This window comes from Polypterus senegalus, chromosome 8 (assembly GCF_016835505.1).
Source record: "Polypterus senegalus isolate Bchr_013 chromosome 8, ASM1683550v1, whole genome shotgun sequence".
NCBI lineage: Eukaryota > Metazoa > Chordata > Cladistia > Polypteriformes > Polypteridae > Polypterus > Polypterus senegalus.
Genome location: NC_053161.1, coordinates 11340601 through 11363475, shown reverse-complemented (window position 1 = coordinate 11363475; position 22875 = coordinate 11340601). Strand labels below are relative to the sequence as shown.

Sequence of the window (22875 nt, the reverse complement as noted above, 5' to 3'; positions counted from 1 at the left end):
CTAAGAAGCTTTGTACTAATTGGCAGGGAAAGTTTTAAAATGCCAGAACCTAGTGTGCTGTTGCATCAAGTAACGTCCATCTGGACAATGTTAGGAATGTTTATGTGTATACACAGTGTATTTTAGATCAGAGAACAGCAAACTGACAGACTGACCAAGATGCCTGCTATTTGTCTAGTTAGTGGAAATTATTTTTACAAAATGTTATATAAAAGTATATGTATGGCCAATATTATTTCTTTAAAGCACTGTTATGAATTTCAATAAATATCTGTTAATATTTACTCAATATATTGCAGGTAAGGTATGCAATAACTGGAGAGAAGGGACATGCTGCATTTTGCCATTGTTCAAGGTCAGTGAGGATTTGTAAAGCTAATATGGTAAGGGTTCTGCAGTTAGGGCAGCTTGATTTAAATTAGAAATAGCATGTTATAATTTTGGCATCTAAAATTCTTGTCCTAAATATATTTGTCATCTGATCTTTCCATGACCTTTTATCGTCATCACAACTATTTATTGGGAGGAGGAACATCTACTCCATGACAGAAGAGCTGCTGTTTATGATTTCTTTTTTTCTATTCACAGCACTTGCTGAAAATTCTGAAGTAAGTTTTTAGATCAAAGTTACTTGTTCTGCAAAACTCCATGTTGTTTTATTAATGCTTTTATGGTCCATGAGTTGATCACAGAAAATGAAATTAATTACATTGAAACAACAATACTAATGTGGGTATAAAATACAAGTCAAACTTCTCTTAAGGAATCAGCTGTAGCCAGCTTTTTTATTTTCTTGGTTTCTTTATAAAAAATCTGCAAATGCAACATCATTTTAAGATATATATCCTTTCTACCATTTCTATTTTTGTTTTTTTACACATGGAAAATTAATCTAATCTATGTTTTCTTACACATATAATTGTTTTATTTAAATAGTGCCTTTCTAGGATAAACATATTTCCCTGGTGTTTATTACTGTTACTGTATTTTTTTATAATAGGAGCAAGGTGGGATTACTATTATGTTTTGTCCGAAAGTGAGTTATGGATTTAAATTAAACAGGCAGCCTTGTGGTTTACAGTTCATTAAATTAGTCAATAGGCCATACTGTCCCCTAGAAGAGTAACTGTAAGTACTGGGACGAATTGGGATACCTTCAATATAAATAAGTCTCTCCACTATCACACAGACATTCTATTAGTTTTATTGCACCAGCATGTATGAGTGAAGGTGTTTTGGCTTGGACTATCTTTCCACCCAGGGTTGTTTTTTTTTGCATTGCACATGATGAAGGCAGTGTAGGCTTTAGTACACATTCACATTTATTAAGCAGGTTAGAATTACATCTATAGCAGTACATCAAAGTATGAAGAAAATGTATGTTTAAATGGCTGATATTTGCTACCTCATTGTGTTATATTACTTCTTAAGTTATGTGATCCTGGTATTCTGTGTTGGTAAATGTCATCAATGATGTATTCACCATCTTCAGAGACAAGTTCTATATATTCCAAAGACAAGTTCTGGGCTGATTTCATTTACTGTCTTAAGTGATGATGCTTATTACTTACTAATAGTATAGTGTGCTTCTTCTTATTCTGGGTATTTTGAATATTTCAGAAATTCACCTAGTTCTTTAAGAACCCAGATCTTTCCAAATACTACCAACCTGTTTTAGTGTGTATCTTTGAGTCACACTATGCTATATATTATGCTCTGGGTCTAACATCTTATAAGCGGTTAATATTTGATTCTAATATCTCAGGATTTCTTAAGTTTGAGATATGCAATCTGATCTAAACATAATCAGTGTGTAACTCAAATGTTGTTCTTTATCTCGCACTAAATTTGTGATTTGATTAAAATTTTTGGTTTCTAATTTCAGAATTTAAATTAGGATCCCAATACACCTTATGCTTGTGGGGATTGACTCCAGCTGCCCAGTTTAGGATAAAGCAGGTTTGGAAACTGAATGGATGAACCAACTATTTGAGTTTCATTTTTGTGATAGTTATTAACCCAGAGTTCTGGCCAATGTTTTTATTCCAAGAACTGTGTTCTGGCCACATGTAAATCAGAGGCAAAAAAGAACTCTGCAGTGTAGCCACTTGTTCCATGCCACTTGCACCTAACTCTGTTTGGATAAAATAGATTTTTACAGCAAATTAGAAATTAATCTACTAGCATCTTGTGGACCAGTGTGTTGCAACATTAACAACTTTGCTTAGTTTCAGTGAAGAGTTTCACTCTGAATTTGCAGACAAAGATCACAAATAGAGGTGGCATATTGGTAAGTGCTTCAGTCTCACAATTCCAGGACATATGACTTCAAGAGATCTTTACTTGGGAACTTTCTGTATACATCCCTCCTCCCCCCAACCCACCCAAGTACAAATATGTGAAAGTTCGGTTGATTTATAACTCTATATAAGTCTGTATTGAGTAAGTGTGGGTGTGAGTGAATGTGGCCTTGTAAGGACTGGCGTCTATTATAGACTTGGTCCCTGCCTTGCACCTAAGGCTTCTGAGGTCTACCACACTACAACCCAATGAAGTAGGATTGAGTACAATTGATGAATGGATGAAAGGCAGGGAAATAACTGTGAAAAATAAATTGTTTAAAAAATCCTCAAGGTCTCTGTTATTTTTTTAATACAGTCATTTTTTTACGTGGGTTGTCTCTGCTCATAAGATAATTTATCTTTTTTTTTTTTTTGATAGTTTGACTCCGCACTCTTTGTTTCAGAGATTACCAATAGTAATAAGCATGAAAGTTAGAGATGTGTATTGCTGTTGCAGTGTTTGTTCCATTCATATTCAGTTTATTTTACTTGAACTCACTTGCTTATTTTTTCAGTAGTTAGTTTAGGGGTAGCAGTCTCCAGGCTACAAAACTGTGGTTGATTTTATTATTAGATTGTACTCCTGCATTTAATCCTGTATACCATGGTGTTTTTGTCACTCTTTAATTAATATTGTTTTTATTGTTTTTATCTGTATGCTGCTGCTGGAGTATGTGAATTTCCCCTTGGGGATAAGTACCTACCTTGCCACCCACCCACTTTTAAACACATTAGAAAAACTTGCTGGTGGACAGTCACTTTTCTGTTTTAGATCCTATCTAAATGACCACAATCAGTTTGCACATGTAAACAATAAATACTCTAAAGTAACCAGGGTAAAATGTGGGGTTCCACAGGGCTCAGTGGTTAGGTCTTTGCCGTTCTCTTTGTATATGTTAGCCCTTGGGAATATAATTTGCAAATATGACATTACCTTCTACTGCAGTGTGGATGATATTCAGGTCATTATATTAGTTAAATAACTTGAAGTGACACAGATTTCCAAAATAGAAGCATGCCTGGTAGACATTGGAATAGTTGCAATTTTCTTTTGCTGAATTTTGGAAAAACTGGGGTGCTATCACTTGGTTCTAAAGCTGCATATATATATATATATATATATATATATATATATATATATATATACTGTACATGTTTTACTTCGAGATTATTATAGTTGTACTTTATACTTATATTATTATAATGTTATGCTCTGTGGCTGCACTTCTGTGTCCCTTTAACAAGCTTCAATTGTTTAGAATTTAGCAGCCAGAGTGGTTATAAAGACAAGAAAATGTGTTTATATTACTCTTGTGTTAGTTTTACATTGGCTTTCTGTAATATTTCCTATTGATTATTCCGTTTTGCTGATCACTTATACATCTTTTCATGGTTTACCATTTACAATACCCTTCTGCCTGCTCCGATTTACAAGAAGCGGGATATCTTGTAGTTACTACAATAAAAAAATAAATAAATAAAAAGCCACAGCTGGCAATAAATCATTGACTTATTAAAGCACCCTATATGTGGAAATTCTTTCCACTGAAGGACAAGACTTGAACACTCCTTCAGTGTTCAGATCTTGGCTAATATCCTATTTGTTTAGACAGGCTTATAAGTAAATATTCATAAATATCCATGTAAATTACACACATTTTTATCTTTTATCATTTCTTTTAAATATGCTATTGTATTATTTTTAATTTGCATAAAATAATAGTCATTTTTATTTGAGTTTCAAAGAAAATTTAATTGTACACTGGCAGAAATGTCTTATGTGGTAAAAGTAGAAAGCTAGCAAGCCATGTAATTCAGTGGCAAAATTCATTGGAATTAAGAATTTTTTTTAATGAAAGCAGCCTCCTTATGAGAACTCCTAAACTGAAATTATTAAGAACCAGTACATATACAGTGACTTAAGGTCACTTTTATATACTGTTGCATATTTTATGGAGTTTGCATATATGTCCTGTGTTTGTGTCGGCTTTCATTATGAATCCCAATTTTGTCCTTCATGCAAAAAGTTGTTCTAATTAATTTGCAACTTTAAATCAACCTGATATAAGTTGTTATTGTAGTATGCCATTTGATTATACTCTTATCCCAGCTGTGTTGGTTCCTGCCTGAGAGAGTCTGTCATTTGCTGGACCTTGTAACTTAATGAGTGTGTTAAAGAAATAGAAGGATGAATTGATGGGTGATTTATTTATTTAATTTTTGATTCCCTGCTTGCTCACAGTATATGTGGAGTTTGCATGTTCACCCTGTTTCTTTAAGTGACGTTCTGATGGCTACTCACATTTGAAAGCATTAGCTTAATTGGTAACGTTAAGTTGGTCCAGTGCTGAAGAAGTGTTTCATTTAATGGACTGACCTTTTCTTGTACATTACTTTGATATGTTCCATCAACATAACATCAGTAAATAGATAAATGAGTTGGTCAAAATGAAGGGATATTTTAGTTATCAATATACTGTACCATCATATTGCAGAAGAAATTCTTTGATCACTTTTGATACAGTATATGTTAGAGAGGTAGATGTTTCATCGCCATTTTTGCTACAGAACCAAGAAATAACTGAAATAACTAATATTGCAAATGGCAAAGCTTCTTTTTTTTAATTAATTGCACAGTGGCACTAGACAATAATGCATGTATATATAAAAATGGTTTTATTTGATATGATTTATGTATATTTTTGTGTGTTGAATTTGAAAATGAAAAGTATTTTTCTCCATCAGATTTTTTTTTCTTCAAAAACACAGTTATTAGGTGTCAATGATGTACCAATCCCTACACCACCTGACAGTCTCAATACTGTGGAAACTCGCTCAGAAGGAGAAAGTACTTAAGGTGGTGAAGCATTTGTGCCAATTTGTTTGAACAATGAGCCACCTTCATTCATTCAAGATGAACTTAATGCTTTAGTAAGAAATGTAGGCTTTCCCAAAGATATTGTAGAGCTCCCGGGGTCTTGATTAAAAGATAAAAACTTATATTCAGACATAACTTTGTCTTGATAGCAAAACTGTGCCGAAATGTTTGCAGTATATTTCACAAAAAATGGATCCTTAGTTAACTGTACAGAAACGTGTCAGAAGTTACAATACAGAAGAATGGAGACTGCTTATAAACTTAACTAAAATAAACCTAAAAGGAATACTTATTCATAGCGGTAATAAATGCGTGCATTTGCAAAAACAAACTATGAGAACCTTGAACATCTTCTCAAGAAAATTAACACAAAGAGCACCGTTTTTTCATATGCGAGTACCTGAAAACTCAGCGTCTCTGTTAACAGTATAAGACATACAAAATTACTATGTTTTCGTTGTGAGTGAGATACCAGACCCAAGAATTTTCGCTGGGTTAAGTGGGAATGGCCGGCTAGAAAAAAAAAATTAAGTTTGGGTGCGGTAACGCGCGATCACCTCATGTACCAAACCTATCTCGCGGTGCCAAAAACATCATCACACCTAACTTGATGGATCCAGATAGTGTTCCAACCAGTACTTTATACTGAGCTTGGTTTATCGGAACAGTTTATCAAAAATCTATCAAAAAATTGAGTCTCTTTTTAGGGTTCGCCTGAGGTAGGGGGCTCCGTATTAAAGCGATGTCTGGTGCTTAATTTGATGGTGCGATAAACAATCTGGAATGAGAGGCTTGGGTATCATTCAAAGAAGCAATTTCTGTGTTTTTAGGTAACAATAAAAATCCAAATTATGAAGAAGCTGTAAAGTATTTATCAGTTAATTGCGAGGAAGTGGGTTGCAGCACAAGTCCCAAGGTTTACTATTTGGATTTACATTTGGAATTTTTCCCCAAAAAAGCTTGGAGTTGTGAGTGAAGTGCAGAGTGGAAGATTTCATGAGGATTTCAAGGACGTGAAAAGAAGGTACCAGGGACTAAAACTAGAGAAGTTATAGGGACGTCAATGGATCGTTGTCTTTGATTGATAGATCTTTATTGTCATTGTCGCTCTTTACAAATATGTTTAAACATATTAGATTGACTAAATATTTTATTTTTTATAGATTTAGAACAATTGTATACGTGAATAAATTGTGTAATTTGTTCAGTTTTAATTAAAGTTCGTTTCAATTTTGTGATGAAAAAGTTATTTTTATATGGCGTCCATAAATGCAAATACAAATAAATATTCATCTTTAAAACAATTTTTATGAGCTTAATTTTTGATTAACTGTGGCATGCAGCTAAGTAATACGTGCAGGCATGTGTCATTTGTTATTAAAGAAAATGCCGCGCTTCCTTAGGAAGGAAGTTCGCGCGTTACTTTAAACGTCTAAACTAGTTAACTCTTAATGAAGAGAAGAGAAATCGCACATTTCCTACATAACTAATGGCAGTAACTCTGTGAGAGGGAAACAAATGGCAGTAAAGGGTTAAAGGACCCTTTTCATCCTGCCGCCATGTTCACTGCTGACACAGAGCAGTATGTCCGCGCCCCCTCTCTCGCTCCCGGCCCGCGCTCTCCTAGTTTCTACTTCTGCGGCAGGACAGCATGGCGGGTACTGTAGGTGTCTCGAACGGACCAGAGACGTCTTTAAATGGTGAGCCGGCTCCGAAACGACTTCGGGAGATCCGAGAAGCAACGCTGGGCACCTCTGGGGAACCCCGAAATCGAGTGACTGTGGTGTTGGGTGCACAATGGGGCGACGAAGGAAAAGGGAAGGTGGTGGACCTATTGGCTATGGATGCGGACATCGTGTGTCGCTGCCAGGTAAGTTTATGGGGTGCTGCGCTCGAGCCTTCCCGACGACTGACTTGACGCCTGTCCGTTCAGAACTGCTCGTCTGGACAGGCGACAGACTGGCTAGAATGGACGGAAGATTGCAGCTTGTTAAACAGAAGTGCGAAACATGGGACGAAAGTTTATTTCCTGTGTGCATTAGTTATCGAGACTTCGCGCTAAACTGAGATGATCACACGTGCTATTTGTAACGGTAACTGTCGCACGTTTACGTGCCTTTAAGAGAGTCGCGTTGTAAGCAGTGCGCATTTTTATGTATCTATAGATATTTCTAATGAATTATTTGCGTCTGTCTCATACCAGTACACAATTTTGAAGCTGTGTTTAAAGCTTCAGCAAGTCTCCTTTTTGTTTTGTCTTTATCGTATACCCCACCGAATCTTTATAGTTAAATGTTTTTATTTTAAAGCAATAATTCGACCCATGGAGTGTTTAAATTGGACGCTCTATACGTCTCGTCGCACGTGTTAGAATTGGCGCATTTCCTGCCTATTACGTTGTCATCGCCACGATTTCGCAGTGCCTTCCTGGTCAGTGTTATCTGAGCGAAACCCATGTGCAGGCGATTATGTGACTTTTATTTATTTATTTTTTTCCTTCTTTCCACATTCATTAATATCGTTTTTAAAATGCACATAACGTATGCAGTTTCTTGCTTAGTACGAGTTAAATTTATCACCATTGGAATGTACAAAAAACTATAAAGTATTAGTCGCGAAGTTGCATGCAAATAATTTGTATGTTTAGTCCTTGGAAACGTTTTAAACACGAATATGGCACAAATTAAACTATCTTTTACTTTGCAGTATGAAGGTGAACAAAAGTAATTCATAATGCTAAAAAAGTGGGTTTGGACGATGGATGAATAAACTGCATGTTGGACCATTTGCAAATCGGTTAAAAAGAGCTGTTTTGTATAACTACTCCAACCGTTGTGTGTTCATTACCTATGTTGAATCCTGCAAGTGTGTCATAGAGGTTGACGTTTCTAGAGTTGGCTCACTTGCAGAATAAGACACCGCTGAAAGGTCAGTCATTTGTGTTAGCTCTTCTTGGCAACCTATAGTCTGTCGTCTTTTATATCCTTTGCCAAGTCATTCTATCTTTAGTCTGGCTTCTTATTTAAGTTTTATGCTCGGCCCTTCTGTCACAGTATTTCTTTAATTGTACAGTAAAACATTGATCTAGTTTACAAATGAAACATTTTCCCAATGGCCAGTTTTCGGTAAAAACTTGAAGTAACACAACTTAGATCTCCAAAACAAGGCGTTAAGCATCATTTTTAAAGTGTCATTATAATTAGCAATGTGTGTGTATATTTATGTATATATGAGGTGTGACAATTTAAATCCCAGATATGTAATATTCCACATGTTATCAAAATGTTAATGCTGTTGAATGTGGAGTTATGGTGAGGATGTTTTTAAAACCCGAAGTGTTTTGAGTGGCATAAGAGATTCAAAGCTGTGTGTGGTGGTGTTATGAACAATGATGCCAGAAGAGGATCATCCAAAATGACAATGTCCCAAGCCATGATGGTGCTTGGTGTTTGTGAGTTCCTGGCTAAGAAAGCAATTACCAAATGGATCATCTACCTGGCTTATGAATAGCTCCTTGTGATTTCTGGCACTTAATTAAAATAAAAACTGCAATAAAAGTGTGAATATTTGCAGTTATTTCTGACTTCTAGTGTAATGTTACAAAGGAACCCAAAGAGTATTTCAGAACTGACTTCCAGGTATGTTGCAAAACAATTGCAACATCTTTCTAACTAAATGCATAACTGCAGAAGGAGATTATTTTGAAGGTGACAGCAGCATCTATTGCACAGATATTCCAGGAATTAAATCGTCATATATTTAACACACATACAAGGTGCATCAATTTAATTCCTGGAATGAACCAGTATTAAAAATAAATTTGCACCCTTCAAGGAATTTAATTCATATCGCATACAGTAGCTATCTATGAAAAGGAAGGCCAACTAAGTAGTAGGACAAGTGCATCAAACTGTAGTTTCAGAAACAAACACCTTACAGGTCCTCAGATGGGTTCTTCCATAAATATGTGCCAAATACCACTATCATCTGCAATAGTGAAAGCGGACTCTGGAATGCAAAAAATCAATAGACTGACATGGTTCCTGTGAAAGCTTTTTTTGTTTTGGGCCTTTTTGAATCCACAACTGAAACAACTGAACTTAGGTTGGTAGATGGTAGTACCTTCCAACACATTTGAACAGAATTAACAGGTTTTAGCGGTTCTAATGTAATTACAATGGTTTCTCTAATGATCAACTAGCATTTAATTCTGAATTTCCCCATAGGATTAAAAAAGTTAATTTAATCTAATGACACATTAAGGATATGCACAGCGGAGTTTACCATCAGGAATGGCTGCTGAAAATGGGGCTTTGCAAGTGTGAATTCTACTGTAGATTCCGGAATATAAACCGAAAATTTCATCCTAGATTTTTGGCTTGGAGTTTGGGGGTCGGCTTATACGAGTATCGTTTCAGATTCAAGATTTCCAGCGCAATGCCGGTTTTTGTTTTGATTTACGACCAACATCTTGCGTTACGACCCGAATGCGGTCACGTGTATCCGCTTGCGCGATTGTAAACAAACAACCAAGAGTGTTAGTAAGCGTCAGTCGGAGCCCAGATACATGTGTTTGTGGATGTAATTTCGGTCATTGTAGTGATTTACCTATATATTTAATTCACTAGGACCATGCAAGCAAGACACATAATTGCTAAGGAAGGAAGAGAAGGTAATGAAGGTAAAGAAAGCAATCACAATCGAAACGAAGATGGAAATTGTGTGGAAATATGAGAGTGCTGTTCGTGTGACCGATCTCGCTAATATGTACAGCATGTCGAAATCCACCATCTCGACAATTTTACAAGGAAAAGATTTGCATAAGGAGGCTCCTCCTAAACAATAACCACCTTCCGTTTCATTCTCCTCCTCCTCTTTTCCTGCAGCCCAAAGATGTCAAATTAAATAGTGAGTACAGTATGAAATTGTTGTTTCTAGAATAGAATGCCTTTTATTGTCACTATACACATGTACAATGAGATTAAAAGCAGCTCCTTCAGTGCAGAAATATGTATAGAACACAAGTAAATAAACAAATGGTGCGAAAAGATGCAAATAAGTTGCAAAAAAAAAGTTCTGTATAGGGCTTGTATGGTTGTTTCTTTAGCCTTAGCATAACTCTGGATCTGCAGCCCTGCTTCTGCTTCCTTTCCCTCCGTCTGCGTCGTCTCCTAGACCCGATAACAATCCACGGAGAGCCCACTGGTCTCGCTATGTTGTCTGGGATGTTGTGCGTGTGATGAAAAACACTCGAAACAGATGTCTGGCTCTGGACATCGATGTCTGTAAGGTTCTGACGGGTGTAGCGGATGTTCGCCGAACCGATCGTGCACAAACGAGCAAAAAAAAGTACAAAAACAACTAAAGTGCACCATGCTCCTAGCTTAAAGGCTAGGCACTTTTTATAACTTTTTGGTTCGTACATTAGAAACGTTATTGGTGTTTTGGTAAATTATGCACATTAAACAACCCTTTTTTATTATGAAAAGGTTAAGTAAGTGTTGCAGTGGGAGGTTCGGAATGCATTATGGGTATTTCCATTATTTCTTATGGGAAAAATAGTCTTGACTTACGAACTTAATTCGTTCGTGAGGGCTGGTTGTAAGTCAAGGGTCCACTGTATTGCTTATTTAAGTTAATCAAATTTATGAGTCTCTGGAAATCCACCCGCCGATGTACCATATTTGCGTATATAGTTTCAACACAAAGGTTTCATTTTACCAAACTTCTCCGCAATCACTTCCTGGTTTCCATCAAAAATGCTGGCAGTCTCAAATTCTCACCGATAAATATACCTGAAGAGACACTTTTAAGGAAATTTAGAAAATTTTGCTTGGAGAAGGGGGTCGGCTTAAATACCGGTCATCGGCAAATACAGTACATGTAATTTAGTAGGTAGAAAATGGGGTCGGCTTATATTCCGGGATCTACAGCAAATAAAAGCAAGGCTTAGACTCATTCTTAGTGCTGTGTATATTGGTGCACCGTCTTTTGGGGGTTTGGAGATATTGGTTAAAGTGCACTTATAGCCAACATTGCATTATATGACTTCTAGTTGGAAGGGATGTTAAAAATTGACAACTGCAGTTGCTAATCTCATCGGTTGAGGATGTCGGATTACACAACTATATATTCTGCCTAACAGTTCAAATATCTAGGAATAAACAAGTAAACCTAACGGTCTTTGACACAATTTTGGTAACAGCATTGAAAAAATTTAAACAGAATATTAACAGGTGATCTACCCTTCATTTCACCCTAGCAGGGAGAGTCGATACAGTCAAGATGAACATCCTTCTTAAGCTTCTATTTCTTTTTCAGAACATCCCTGTGTAAATCAACAAATAGTTCTTTAAGAAATTAGACTCAATAATAGCCTTGTTTATCAGGAATTTGAGATGTCCATGCATTCAAAAGGCTACTTCTACAAAGACCTAAAGCAGAAGGTACCATGGCACTACCTTACTTTCAGTTTTATTACTGGGCAGCAAATATACACATTATAAAGATCTGAAAATCTGCACAAATTAATTCATTTTTACGAATTTCGTCCGCAGTGGAAATTAAATCTTGCTCTACTTCTTTATATGCCCTGCTTTGTGCCCGAGGAAATACTTTTGTCAATAAACCAGTTGTTCACAAATCACTCAGAATATGGAACCAATGCAGGATGCGCTTCAAAGCAGAGAAGCTTTTGTTGGTCCTGTACATGCTAATCCCCTTTTTCAACCTTTACAAACCTACACAGTATTTAACCTATGAAAAACACTTGAAATGAGGACACTTGTAAATACTTTATCTATAAACAGTTCTATCTTATGAACAATTACACTTCAATTTTAACTTTCCAACAACACAATTTTTCCACTATTTTCAAAGTAGACAATTTGTTGAAAGAAACTTCCCGGTACCCAGTTTTCCAGACCTCCGTCCATTTCTGTTCCAGAGGTAACACCAGTCAGTCTTGAAGACTCTGATGGTATTTCAATAATATATAAAAACATCTGAGAATCTTGTTTTATTAGGTTTTGTTTTTTTTTCTGTTTTAAAATTCCCTGGTGTTTTTTCTAAATTGACACTGAAGTTTTTGTATAAGCTCTACAAATTTTTATCTGTATATTGTTACTTATTACTTGTTACTTACTTAAAATTAATTAAAAAATCACACCACTATCACTCAAAGGGTGACAAATTAGATGATTCTGTTTCAAGCGCAGTTTCACAATTCAGTAGTATTCTGAGGCTGCCTCTTTTTTTTTAATGGCAAATAATGTGCTTCCTTTTAGAGCTAGAGCTGTATGAATACTTTCCAGGTATGGCGAGCTTATCTGTACTAAACACTTACTTTCCTAATTCTTGTCAATTCACACACAAGTCCACCCCTATGGTGGATTTTTTTGGGGGAGACTCACAGACTAGTTCAGCTGGTTGGGGATGTTTGACTACACAACTGTAAGTCACGGGAATGTGCCGTGACTGCTCCCAATTAAGATTCTAAATAAATGACGTCTGTGACTTAAACTTGCTGGCAAAATCATATAACATCAGCTTAAATGAATACTCCAAAACTGATACTTTTTTGTATGCTGCTTACCCATGTAATTTGTAATGGTGGCTGATAAAATTTTTAATCTCATGTTTTCATGAAAAAAAGATGTAACGAAAATGGCTCAAGACCCAACAATGACCAACTCTGAAAAAAAGTAAACTATGTGAAAATGTCCATTATCCATTTGTATTCTCAGAATGTTCAAAATAAATGCTTTTTTTACTACAATATTATTAATACATCTTGGAAAACTCAGCGTAAAAGATAAATTGGAAAGGCACATTCCCATAGTACTGTTTGAATGAGATTTTTTTGATGATACTTGGAATTTTTGTTTTGTTTCTATAGTTTGTTCAGTGTAAAATTACTAAATTAATTTAGTGACGTAGGTATGCTTGTTGCAAACTGGCATTCTGCTTAAGTTTCAAGCCTTAAAAATAATAAGCATTTTTTAAATATATGGAGATTATTTCAAGCAATAATTGGAACATTTTTTGCAGTTTAGTAATCTATATGATGAAGACAGTGGCTGTGGAGCTTTTCTTATTTGTTTTAACAATATTTACTTATTTTTCACAAGTTATCAGCTGCCTTTATGTGTGTAGTATTTAATATACTGTAGTTTACCAAATTATTGATTTTATTTCCTATGCTGTATACTTGGAACAGAAAAACAATGTACAGTTTAAAGTACTGGGCATAGTCACTGTATGTAGGCTTTTATTTTTTTCAACTAGCTTAACTTTATGGTACCATGGAAACGTCAGATATGCAGTCGGATCAGTATTGGATCCATGTTTGGTACATGATTGGTAAAGCTGCTTCTCTTTATGCCTTTGCCCAAACTATGGAATGTTACACAAGCACTAACTGCATAATTTTATTTTTGCCATGTAAAGGTACCTTATTTGCTTTGTTTAATTAAAATAATATTCTGTACAGGTATAGCATCACTTGTTTTTGATTATGCTACTGCAACCTGTGCATCTTTTCACCAAAAATTGTCTCTTTGGGTTATGAGCTTAATGTTATAGAGGATTAGTTAGATTGGGGTATATCAGACAGTCCTGAAGGGCTGTAGTGATTGCAACTGTTTGTTCCAACCCTGTTGCTTAATTAGAAACCAAACTTTGCCAAACATAAGGATTGACGGCTTGTTAGTGATTTCATTCTGACTTGTTAAGTCATATTGTTGATTTTTTCATTTCCAAAGATAATTTTCCAATTGATTTATATCCTGGAGTGAATGAGTAATTCCCAGGCTTTTTATTTTTTCAGTTTGGTTTCCTTACAGATATTTTAATTAAACCACATAGTTCATGAGGAATATGCAGATGTAAGTGGAAACATGTCAGATGGAGAATTGTTCCTTTTGTCATTTGCATCTTTATTGCTTACAAAGAGTAATTATAGTGAATGAAGCTGTTTTTCAGTAAGATAAGCAATTAATGATGGAAAATCTTAACAAGTAAGTCAAATAAAATGAAGCATAAAAATGTTGCTTTAGCAATAAGTATTTCAATGGCAATAATTGACTTGTCATTAAGAAATTCCATTTTAACAAAAGCCTACAGTCACTACAATCCTCTAGGACTGACTTTACCTACTCCTGTTGTAGACAGACAAAAACAATAGTGTTTTTGCTTGCCTTGAAAAGAATTTGAATATAAGAGCAAAAATCTTAATTTGTTTAGGAACTGTTGTTATTAACCTGAAGACTTTACTTTTACAGGGTGGCAACAATGCAGGGCACACAGTTGTGGTTGATTCAGTGGAATACAATTTTCATCTGTTGCCTAGCGGTATAATAAACAAGAATGCTGTGTCTTTTATTGGTAAGTATACATTGTTTTGTTTAAAAAGCAATATTAATGTTTTTCTGTATGAGTTTTTCCACCAGCTCCGTACTAGACCAGTGACTTCTCCAATCCACTCTTCTCTGGCAATTAATACAAAGCCTTCTACATCATTTTATGCTGTAGTTTTTACTAAGCTGTCACATTAAAGAGTACTTTTCACTATTAAAAACGTGACTGCACCTCTTTAAGTTTGTGTCCAGTAAATGGGCAGTGCATGGTATTTGTCTTCTTACCCATCTTTGTTTCACCTGTTTTGTATGGTTTTATGGTGGTAAATATTTGGAACACATGAACAATCTGTTTCTCTTTTAAAGGGAATGGTGTTGTGATTCATTTGCCTGGATTGTTTGAGGAGGCAGACAAAAACATGAAGAGGGGAAAAGGTGTGTATTTCTAATATTGCTTTTCAAAAACCCAACATACTAAAACCCACTTATTCCAGTTCCAGTTTGGGAGGGGGGTTGTTGACATATCCTATCCTGGCAATTCTGGATGTAAAGCAGGAAAGGCCCATCACTGGGCTTACTCATGCACACACCTACACATGCTCACAGAATGATTTTGAATTACAGTACACCCCAAAAATTCACTAGGTTATGTTCCTAGAGCACCCGTGAATTGTGAAAAAATGCAAATTATTAATGTGCTTAATACATTACCTAAAAAAAGAATGTAAAGGCAAACCTGTATACTGTACAGTACCGCACTGATATGTCACCTGCAGTGCTAGAATGTAAAATACCGATGTTAGCACTATATGTACTGTAATTCATGCAAGTGCATTTTTATTGCCAGAAGCCTTGAAGGTGCAGGGTGTTTCGGTGGCATCTTGGGGCTTTATCCCTTAAACTGCCACATACTTGGAGGTTAATGCATCCCTGGACGCCAAATACTTTTTTGCTACACTTTTTAAGTAAACGTCACAATTCACAAAGAAAAAGTGAAATTTTTAATGGAACACATTTTTTTTCAGGCAAAAAGCATCACAATTAATGCAACACTGATCATTTTGCACACTGCTAATGAACTGTAAAATCTATTTAAAAAAAAATACTGGAACAATATGTACAAGGTGCAACTGACACCATTGATGAAATTCAGTAAATCACCGAGCCATCTGCATTTGAACTGGCTGCACGCAAGCACATAGAGGTAAACGCTGATGCTTGCAGGCTAGTCTAGTGCAGCTACTGAATCCCAGAGACAGTGAGGCTGCAGTGGTCATGAGCTGGCTGCTCAACGAATGTACGGCACTGACTGATCACCTCCGGCGTGCTGGTGTATTGCACTGGGAAGCAACAATAGCCGGTTGCAGCGTTCAATGAATATACGTTACTGAATATACTTGGCTCCTGTGTGCTGGCAAATGGCACTGGGAAACGACTATAGCCAGTTGCAGCAGTTTAAGGATTAAAATCAAAATGTAAAACACGAGAACACTCAGCTGGAGATGTGTCACAGGGCAGCAGTCAATCAGCAGCAAGGAGAAATGAATAAAGCTGTAGTGGTCCGGTGCTGATAAGATTCACACTGTCGAAAAGACGGGGATTTATTTAGTTTTATGGTGGAGATTCCAGGGACGCACCCAGCCTTGACCTGACCCTCATGCACTCACAGAGACAAAAACAAAGCAAACCAGTAATCAAAACAGCAAATAAAGAATGTAATAGAAACAATGATACCACCCCTGTTCCCCTTATGGCTATTATACATTAACTACAACAAAGATGGCAACGAATCCACTTACAGTCCTCATCTACACAGGCAGACAATCCAGACCCCGACCACGAAACGATCCAAGACAAAACGAATAAGTACAGGTAACCCAACAGAAGGCAGGCAGAGAGACAGGAACTTTTTCTTTTGGTCACCAGCCCCCTTTTTAAAAGCTTTGCTGACATCCTTTGACCCCCAACAGCCCCTGCAACTTGAACAGAAGACCAATCAAAGCCACTTCAGGGACTGCTGGGAATTACAGTTTCAAATTCTAGTAGAGTACAACGCTCACGGATTGGCTACTTTCACCATCCCAAGCCGTGTTTTCTTCTATGGTTGCTTCCTGTTCTCTCTACAGTGCAGTATTTCCACGAAAAAGCCATAAAAAATTGCAGAAGATATTTGAGGTTTCCGCTAACAATTATTAGTTAGGTTCAAAGGAAAAATCCGCGAAAGAATGAGGCCGCGAACCCTAAACCGCGTCTTCACGGGGGTCTACTGTAATCGGTTTACCTAACCAGCACATCTTTGGTGATTTGGGAGGTAAACTGTAGTATCTGTAAAAGATACAGACATGGAATGGACGCTGGATTTTACGCCAGGATGCTGTATCTGTGAGACAGTAATGTTGTTTTCTTTGCCATTGTATTACAGGTAGTCCCCAGGTTACGGACATCTGATCTATGACTTATGAACGGGCTGCAGCTGCAACATGTGCGCCTCTATAACTGCTGCTCTATCATTGCAAGCGGTGGCTGGAGTGGGGAGATTTCACTGCCCACGCAGCGTAGTGTCCCTCGGGCGGTTCTCGGCGGCAAGCTGTTGCACTGCCCACCCCCACACATGGCTGCCCCGTTCGTTCTTGGTGGGCGGCTGGTAATTCCGAAAGCGGTGGCTGGATGGAGGCTGGAGGGGGGCAATTTCACTGCTCGCGCAGTGTAGTGTCCCTCGGGCGGCTCCCAGCGTCGAGCAGTTTCACAGCCCGCCCACCACACACGGCTGCCCTGTTCGTTCTCAGTGGGTGGTTGGTAATGCTACAAGCGGTGACCCGGTGTGGCTGAACGGAGGCCATTGAGGGTGAACGGGGCAGCGGGAGGTAGCATTGTAGTGTGCATCGGATGGATGCCTATTGAATGGGGGCGATTCACTACCCTCCTTTGGCCGCACCGTGTTTGTTCTCAGTGGGCGGGCACTGCAGACAGCATACTGTAGTGGAGGTGACTGTGAGCTGGGCTGGTGATGAACCGCCCTAAGATGCCCCCATTCATTTTCGGTAGCAACCCTTCTTGTACTGTTACGTACATAGCAGGAAGTTGTCTCTTGTCAGTATATCAGACGTGTTGACGACTGGTGCCTTCCTGTTGTGATAGCTTGTACAGTGCTGTGCAGAACAGCTTATCTTAATCTTTTGTCTTCACCCTTCAACAGTGTCTCAGAAACACAAATCTGATGCAACTGCTGGTGATACAGTAACGAAGAGAAAACAATCACCATTGAAAATAAAGTAGAAATAATAAAGAGTTCAGAGAGGGGTGAAACTCCATCATTCGTTGGCAGAGAGCACTTGGTTACAGTCGGTCAACAATAGTATTTATTAAATTTATATACCTGTTCCAAATTACATACAAATTCAACTTAAGTACAAACCTACAGTCCCTTTCTCGTATGTAACCCGGGGACTGCCTGTACTTGATAGATTTTATTTAATTGGTCTGTAAGATTTGATTTGTTGATGTTGAACAGTTTTTTTTAAATAAAAGTTGTGAAAATCAAATATATTACCTATAAAAAGTATGCATATTTAAAATAAAAAGTTGTCCAGTTTACACCAGCTTCTGATTCAACGGGGGTTAGTGTGTCTTTTCAGAAGTAATCACGTTGGATTTGCACACAAAGACACATACAAGTGGAACCTTGGATTGCAAGTAACTTGGTTTGAGAGTGTTTTGCAAGATGAGCTAAAATTTTTAATGAATTTTGACTTGATAAACGAGCGAGATCTTGCAATATGAGTAGTACATATATGCTTTGTCTGCCGAGTGTCACGTGTCCACAACTGAGCTGATGGTTCTTCTCTCTCTTGCTGCAGGATTTTGTGCAATTGTCTCCCATTCTCGGGCTTAGTCGTTGTGCCTCACTCATATAGTCAACATCTGTACGAGCGTATACTGTTTACTATAGCATTGTGACCGTGTGTGTGTTGTAACATGTGAGTCTTTGTCTTACACCCCAAAACACGAGTCTCAGTAGCCTACTTTAGCGACACCATCTTTATTCAGCTTGAAACAGGAACAGCACGGTTATTTATTGTAGCGCTATCTGCCACTCTCCTATACACAGACACAGCAGTCGGGCAAGGTCGGGGCCAGGTTAGTGGCCAAGTAATACTGTGCCCTGCACATTTATAATGCTCCATCAATGGCAGGCGCTTATAGCATGTCCGTGATCTTTTCGGATTGGCTTTTACGGTGAACTGCTACAGCGCTGGGAGCCTGCAGTTACTAGGGAAACGCTCTTACACGTATCGCCTCGTTGGGTGGAACCCCACAAGATTTAGAAACTCACACCAGCCATGTTTCTTTTCAAAGGTAAAGTGCAGATTAATTTGTTTTATGAAACTTTACTTAATATTTTGTATTCATCATTTTTATATGAATAGTTTTGGGTTGTAGAATGAATCATCTGAGCTTCCATTATTTCTTATGGTGAAATTCGCTTTGATATATGGGTACTTTGGATTGTGAGTGCATTTCCAGAATGAATTATGCCAAAGTTCCACTTGTACTGAAAAAATGTGGCATTTCTAAAAGTAGACAGGTATGATTTCCTAAATCAGTATTAATGTTTAGCGTACGATAAAGTGTATTCTGTTATCTGAACACAGACTGACACCATCGTCAGAAAACTTTTTCATAGCTCAAGGCATGGTGAAAGACAGGCCTCAACAAGAACTTAAAACTATTTTTATTAAAATTATAGAAAGTGGTAATGTAGTATGAAACCCTGATAGCAAAGTGAAATTATCTTGCCATTAAGACACCAGGTTTATAAAAGAGTACCTGAAAATGATCAAATCGTTATCGGATTTGCTGTATTTCATTAATTAGATTTATCCCTGACCTTTAACAATAAAAGAGAATTTACTTTTCACCAGGAGAAAAATATATATTTTATTACCTGTTTTGTAATTCCAGGTTCCATTCCAGAAGATGGATTAATTGCGTTACCGTTTTGTCTTGCTTTTTTTATTTTAAGTCCAGAAAACCATTGCAACATCTGTTCTCCTAACTTCAGGGTTGGGTACGCCTGGCACTGATTTTTTTTTTTTTCTGAAAGCATCTATTCAACAAATAACACATGCGTTTAGCACATACTGAGTTGGGTAGATCTCCAAAACACCATTTTATGGTTTGCGAAATTAAATATGAAATGAAGTTTAGCGTTGATTTTGTGAAATGTATGCGAAAAGAATCTCGGCTGTTTTGTTCACCACTGCCAATTATGTTGTGATGGTATATTATAAGCAGGTTTAGAACAGGGATGAATTAATATCATCCATAACCAATGGAGCGAGTTTCAGGCTACCGGAAAAGTACAGTGCTGGTCTGCTCTGTGATGATCAAATGTGCAGACTAGGGATGTCACAATACCAGAATTTTTGCATTCAATACCAATACCAGTGAAATTGCACAATATTCAATATCTGTATTCAGTACCATAGTACAAATAGAAATCCTGTTAATTTTATTAAAGTTACCCTAATGATTCAGATAAACAATATAATGCCTTTTTCTATGATAGAATACCAAATACTAGTGAAATACGTGGTCTCGTGGTCGGGTCCACAAATAAAATCCAAGTTAAACATGAGGTGTTGACACTTCTTATGTTTTCTAAATAGTTTCTTCTTTAAGTTCCTCTAGAAGTCATAGTGCACGCAGAACAGTCTTTTGTGTTCAACATAAAAAAATGCAGCTTTACATTGATCACATTGCTGATGTCACTTTTTAAAATATCTGCAAAAAGTTTTCAAAATGCCTATGAATTCAGATACATTGTTTAATATTTATACAATTACAATGAAAGTAATGTTACATTTTTTACTTGAATATTGAAAGCTACTTTGCTAAAATATATGATTTTATAAAACCATATTTTCAACCTTAGTTTTATCATCATGCATTCTATTATAAGCACTGCATATTTGCATGCTATGAAGGGTGGATTTCTGTTTGCTATATTGGTGGTTCTATTAAAACAAGGAAATAAATCATAGTTATAAATGTCATTCTAAACAATGCCACCTTTACCTGTCAACTAATCATTCAATAAGCAGGGCTAACTCGGCATACTCTTAAAATTATTAGCTATTAGATTTCTAATTCCCTCAAACTCAGATCTAAATCGTATTATGAATTTGATTATACAGAAACAGTTATAATAAATGTAATATGTCATTTATTTGTAATAAAAAAATTGCCTTGAAATAAATGAGTGATTACAGTTATATACCCTGCAACTTAAATTATTATTTGTTCATTTATATTATGTAAAATGTTAAGTATCGATACTAAGGAACATAACCTATCAACATTTAGCATATGGTACTCACTTAGTGACATGAACACTTCACACATTCGCTAAAGGTGTTCTTGTCTTAATTTAACAAGCTGTGAAGCAAGAAGATGAGTTTCATTAGCTAGAATTAAACATTCAAAATTATTATTGTGCAGTGTAAATGTTGTTTTTCTAAAATTTATGTAGTATGAAACAGCATCATCTGACTGCAAATTCCAGATGCTATAAATGGAAAATTTAAACAAATTTTCAGTGTTGTTTTAGTCCCAGATTTCACCTGTAAAATGTGTTTTAGCCAAAAATAGCTGTGAAACAAATATATGACTAAAGTCTAAGTGAATATTAATATTTGTACGGATGATCAGAAAGCTTTACAGATTAAGTGTTTAAAAAGGACTACAGTATGTATTTAAAGGAAAAAGTGGAGGAAATATTAAGAAAAATGTTAAGTATAATATCTGTCATTATTTTATGATCTGTTACTCATTTTTATTTGGTACTATTTGGCAATGGTACTAGTCCTCTCTTGGAGCTCCTTGGTTACAAAATTAAAAGTTGTTTTCACATGCATAGTGTACTTGCCTTCTGCCAAATCAGATGATTCATTACTTTGTTTCATTTTTGAGTTAATGTGGTTGCATTTCTCCCAGCTAATTTTCAAGCTAACCAGAATTAATAAACACACAGGTGGAGCATACTTACATTGCGATCACACTTCTGCCATGATGTTGACAATGGAGGCGTATTAACTTTGATTCTGTATAGTAAATGTGAATCAAGCATTCCCAAGTGAACATTATTAACAAATATTTAACACTAGAATTACCAGAGCCTATGAAAAAACTCGTAAATCTGTCCCATCTTAAATCGCTTTTTAAAATCGTTCACAGCTCTCCACCAGCGTTTTTTGTCATCTAAATGTGCTGATAAAATCAGGCTGCAAGCAGCCTGCTATTCCACCCCCCCACGACTTAGAACGTGCACAAACGTCTCCCAGCTCATGCCTTGATTGATTTTCTGGGAGTGAAGTGGAGTTTTAGAGTGGAAATAATAGATCGTTGTTTGGAACACACGCATTTCATGTCTGTTCCGTTTCTACAGTAATCTGTGTAAACACATTGTTAAAACAGAAACGTTTTTTATATTCTAGTAGTAGATGACAAAATGTAGGCTTAAACTATATAATGTATGAAGCCTGAAGTCCAAATATCAAAGAAATACTTTCACAAAAGGTACAAATCTAACACAACAATTGCGCTTTTATTCAAAAACATAACTGCAGAAACAAAAAGCCGCCTTAACATGTGACATTGACACCTGTTTATTATGACTGCCTCCGTGGCGCAATAGAATCAGCTGCCGACTGGGAATCAAAAGGTTGTGAGTTCGATCCTGTACCTCTCCGTTTTGAGAAGTAAACTGCTCTTAGTCTTCCTATTTTAGAATAAAAACATACATTTGATTTCAGTCTGTAACAGACGGTGTAATTTATGATACTTGTAAAGGTTAGCTTTGGTTTTTGTTTGTTTTTTTTTAGTCAGTTTTATTATCTCAGCCGCGTTCACGAGCCCAAACACACCCCACCCCCGCATCTGACACTGGTGTTTTCACATAGACGTGCTGTAACAGAGGTAAACTCGGCTCCCTTCTACATCGGAGCAAGAATACACATACAGTGGGTACGGAAAGTATTCAGACCCCCTTCAATTTTTCACTCTTTGTTATATTGCAGCCATTTGCTAAAATCATTTAAATTAATTTTTTCCCTCATTAATGTACACACAGCACCCCATATTGACAGACAAAAAATAATTTTGAAATTGTTGCAGATTTATTAAAAAAGAAAAACTGAAATATCACATGGTCCTAAGTATTCAGACCCTTTGCTCAGTATTTAGTAGAAGCACCTTTTTCAGCTAATACAGCCATGAGTCTTCTTGGGAAAGATGCAAC

At 36.6% G+C, this 22875-nt stretch overlaps 1 protein-coding gene across 2 annotated transcripts in view; it reads left to right on the top strand.

The window, feature by feature from the left end:
• Positions 1–527: 527 nt before the first annotated feature.
• Positions 528–22875, top strand: part of LOC120533778 (adenylosuccinate synthetase isozyme 2-like) — a 55959-nt gene continuing 33611 nt past the window's right edge. The window contains exons 1-3 of one of the 2 annotated variants that reach the window (XM_039760731.1): positions 528–608; positions 14502–14604; positions 14943–15011. In XM_039760731.1, the coding sequence (XP_039616665.1) occupies positions 543–608; positions 14502–14604; positions 14943–15011 (238 nt within the window). In that variant the 5' untranslated portion in view covers positions 528–542. Of the gene's footprint in view, positions 609–6799; positions 7091–14501; positions 14605–14942; positions 15012–22875 lie in introns of those variants that run through there. The other variant, XM_039760730.1, reaches the window with a different exon arrangement.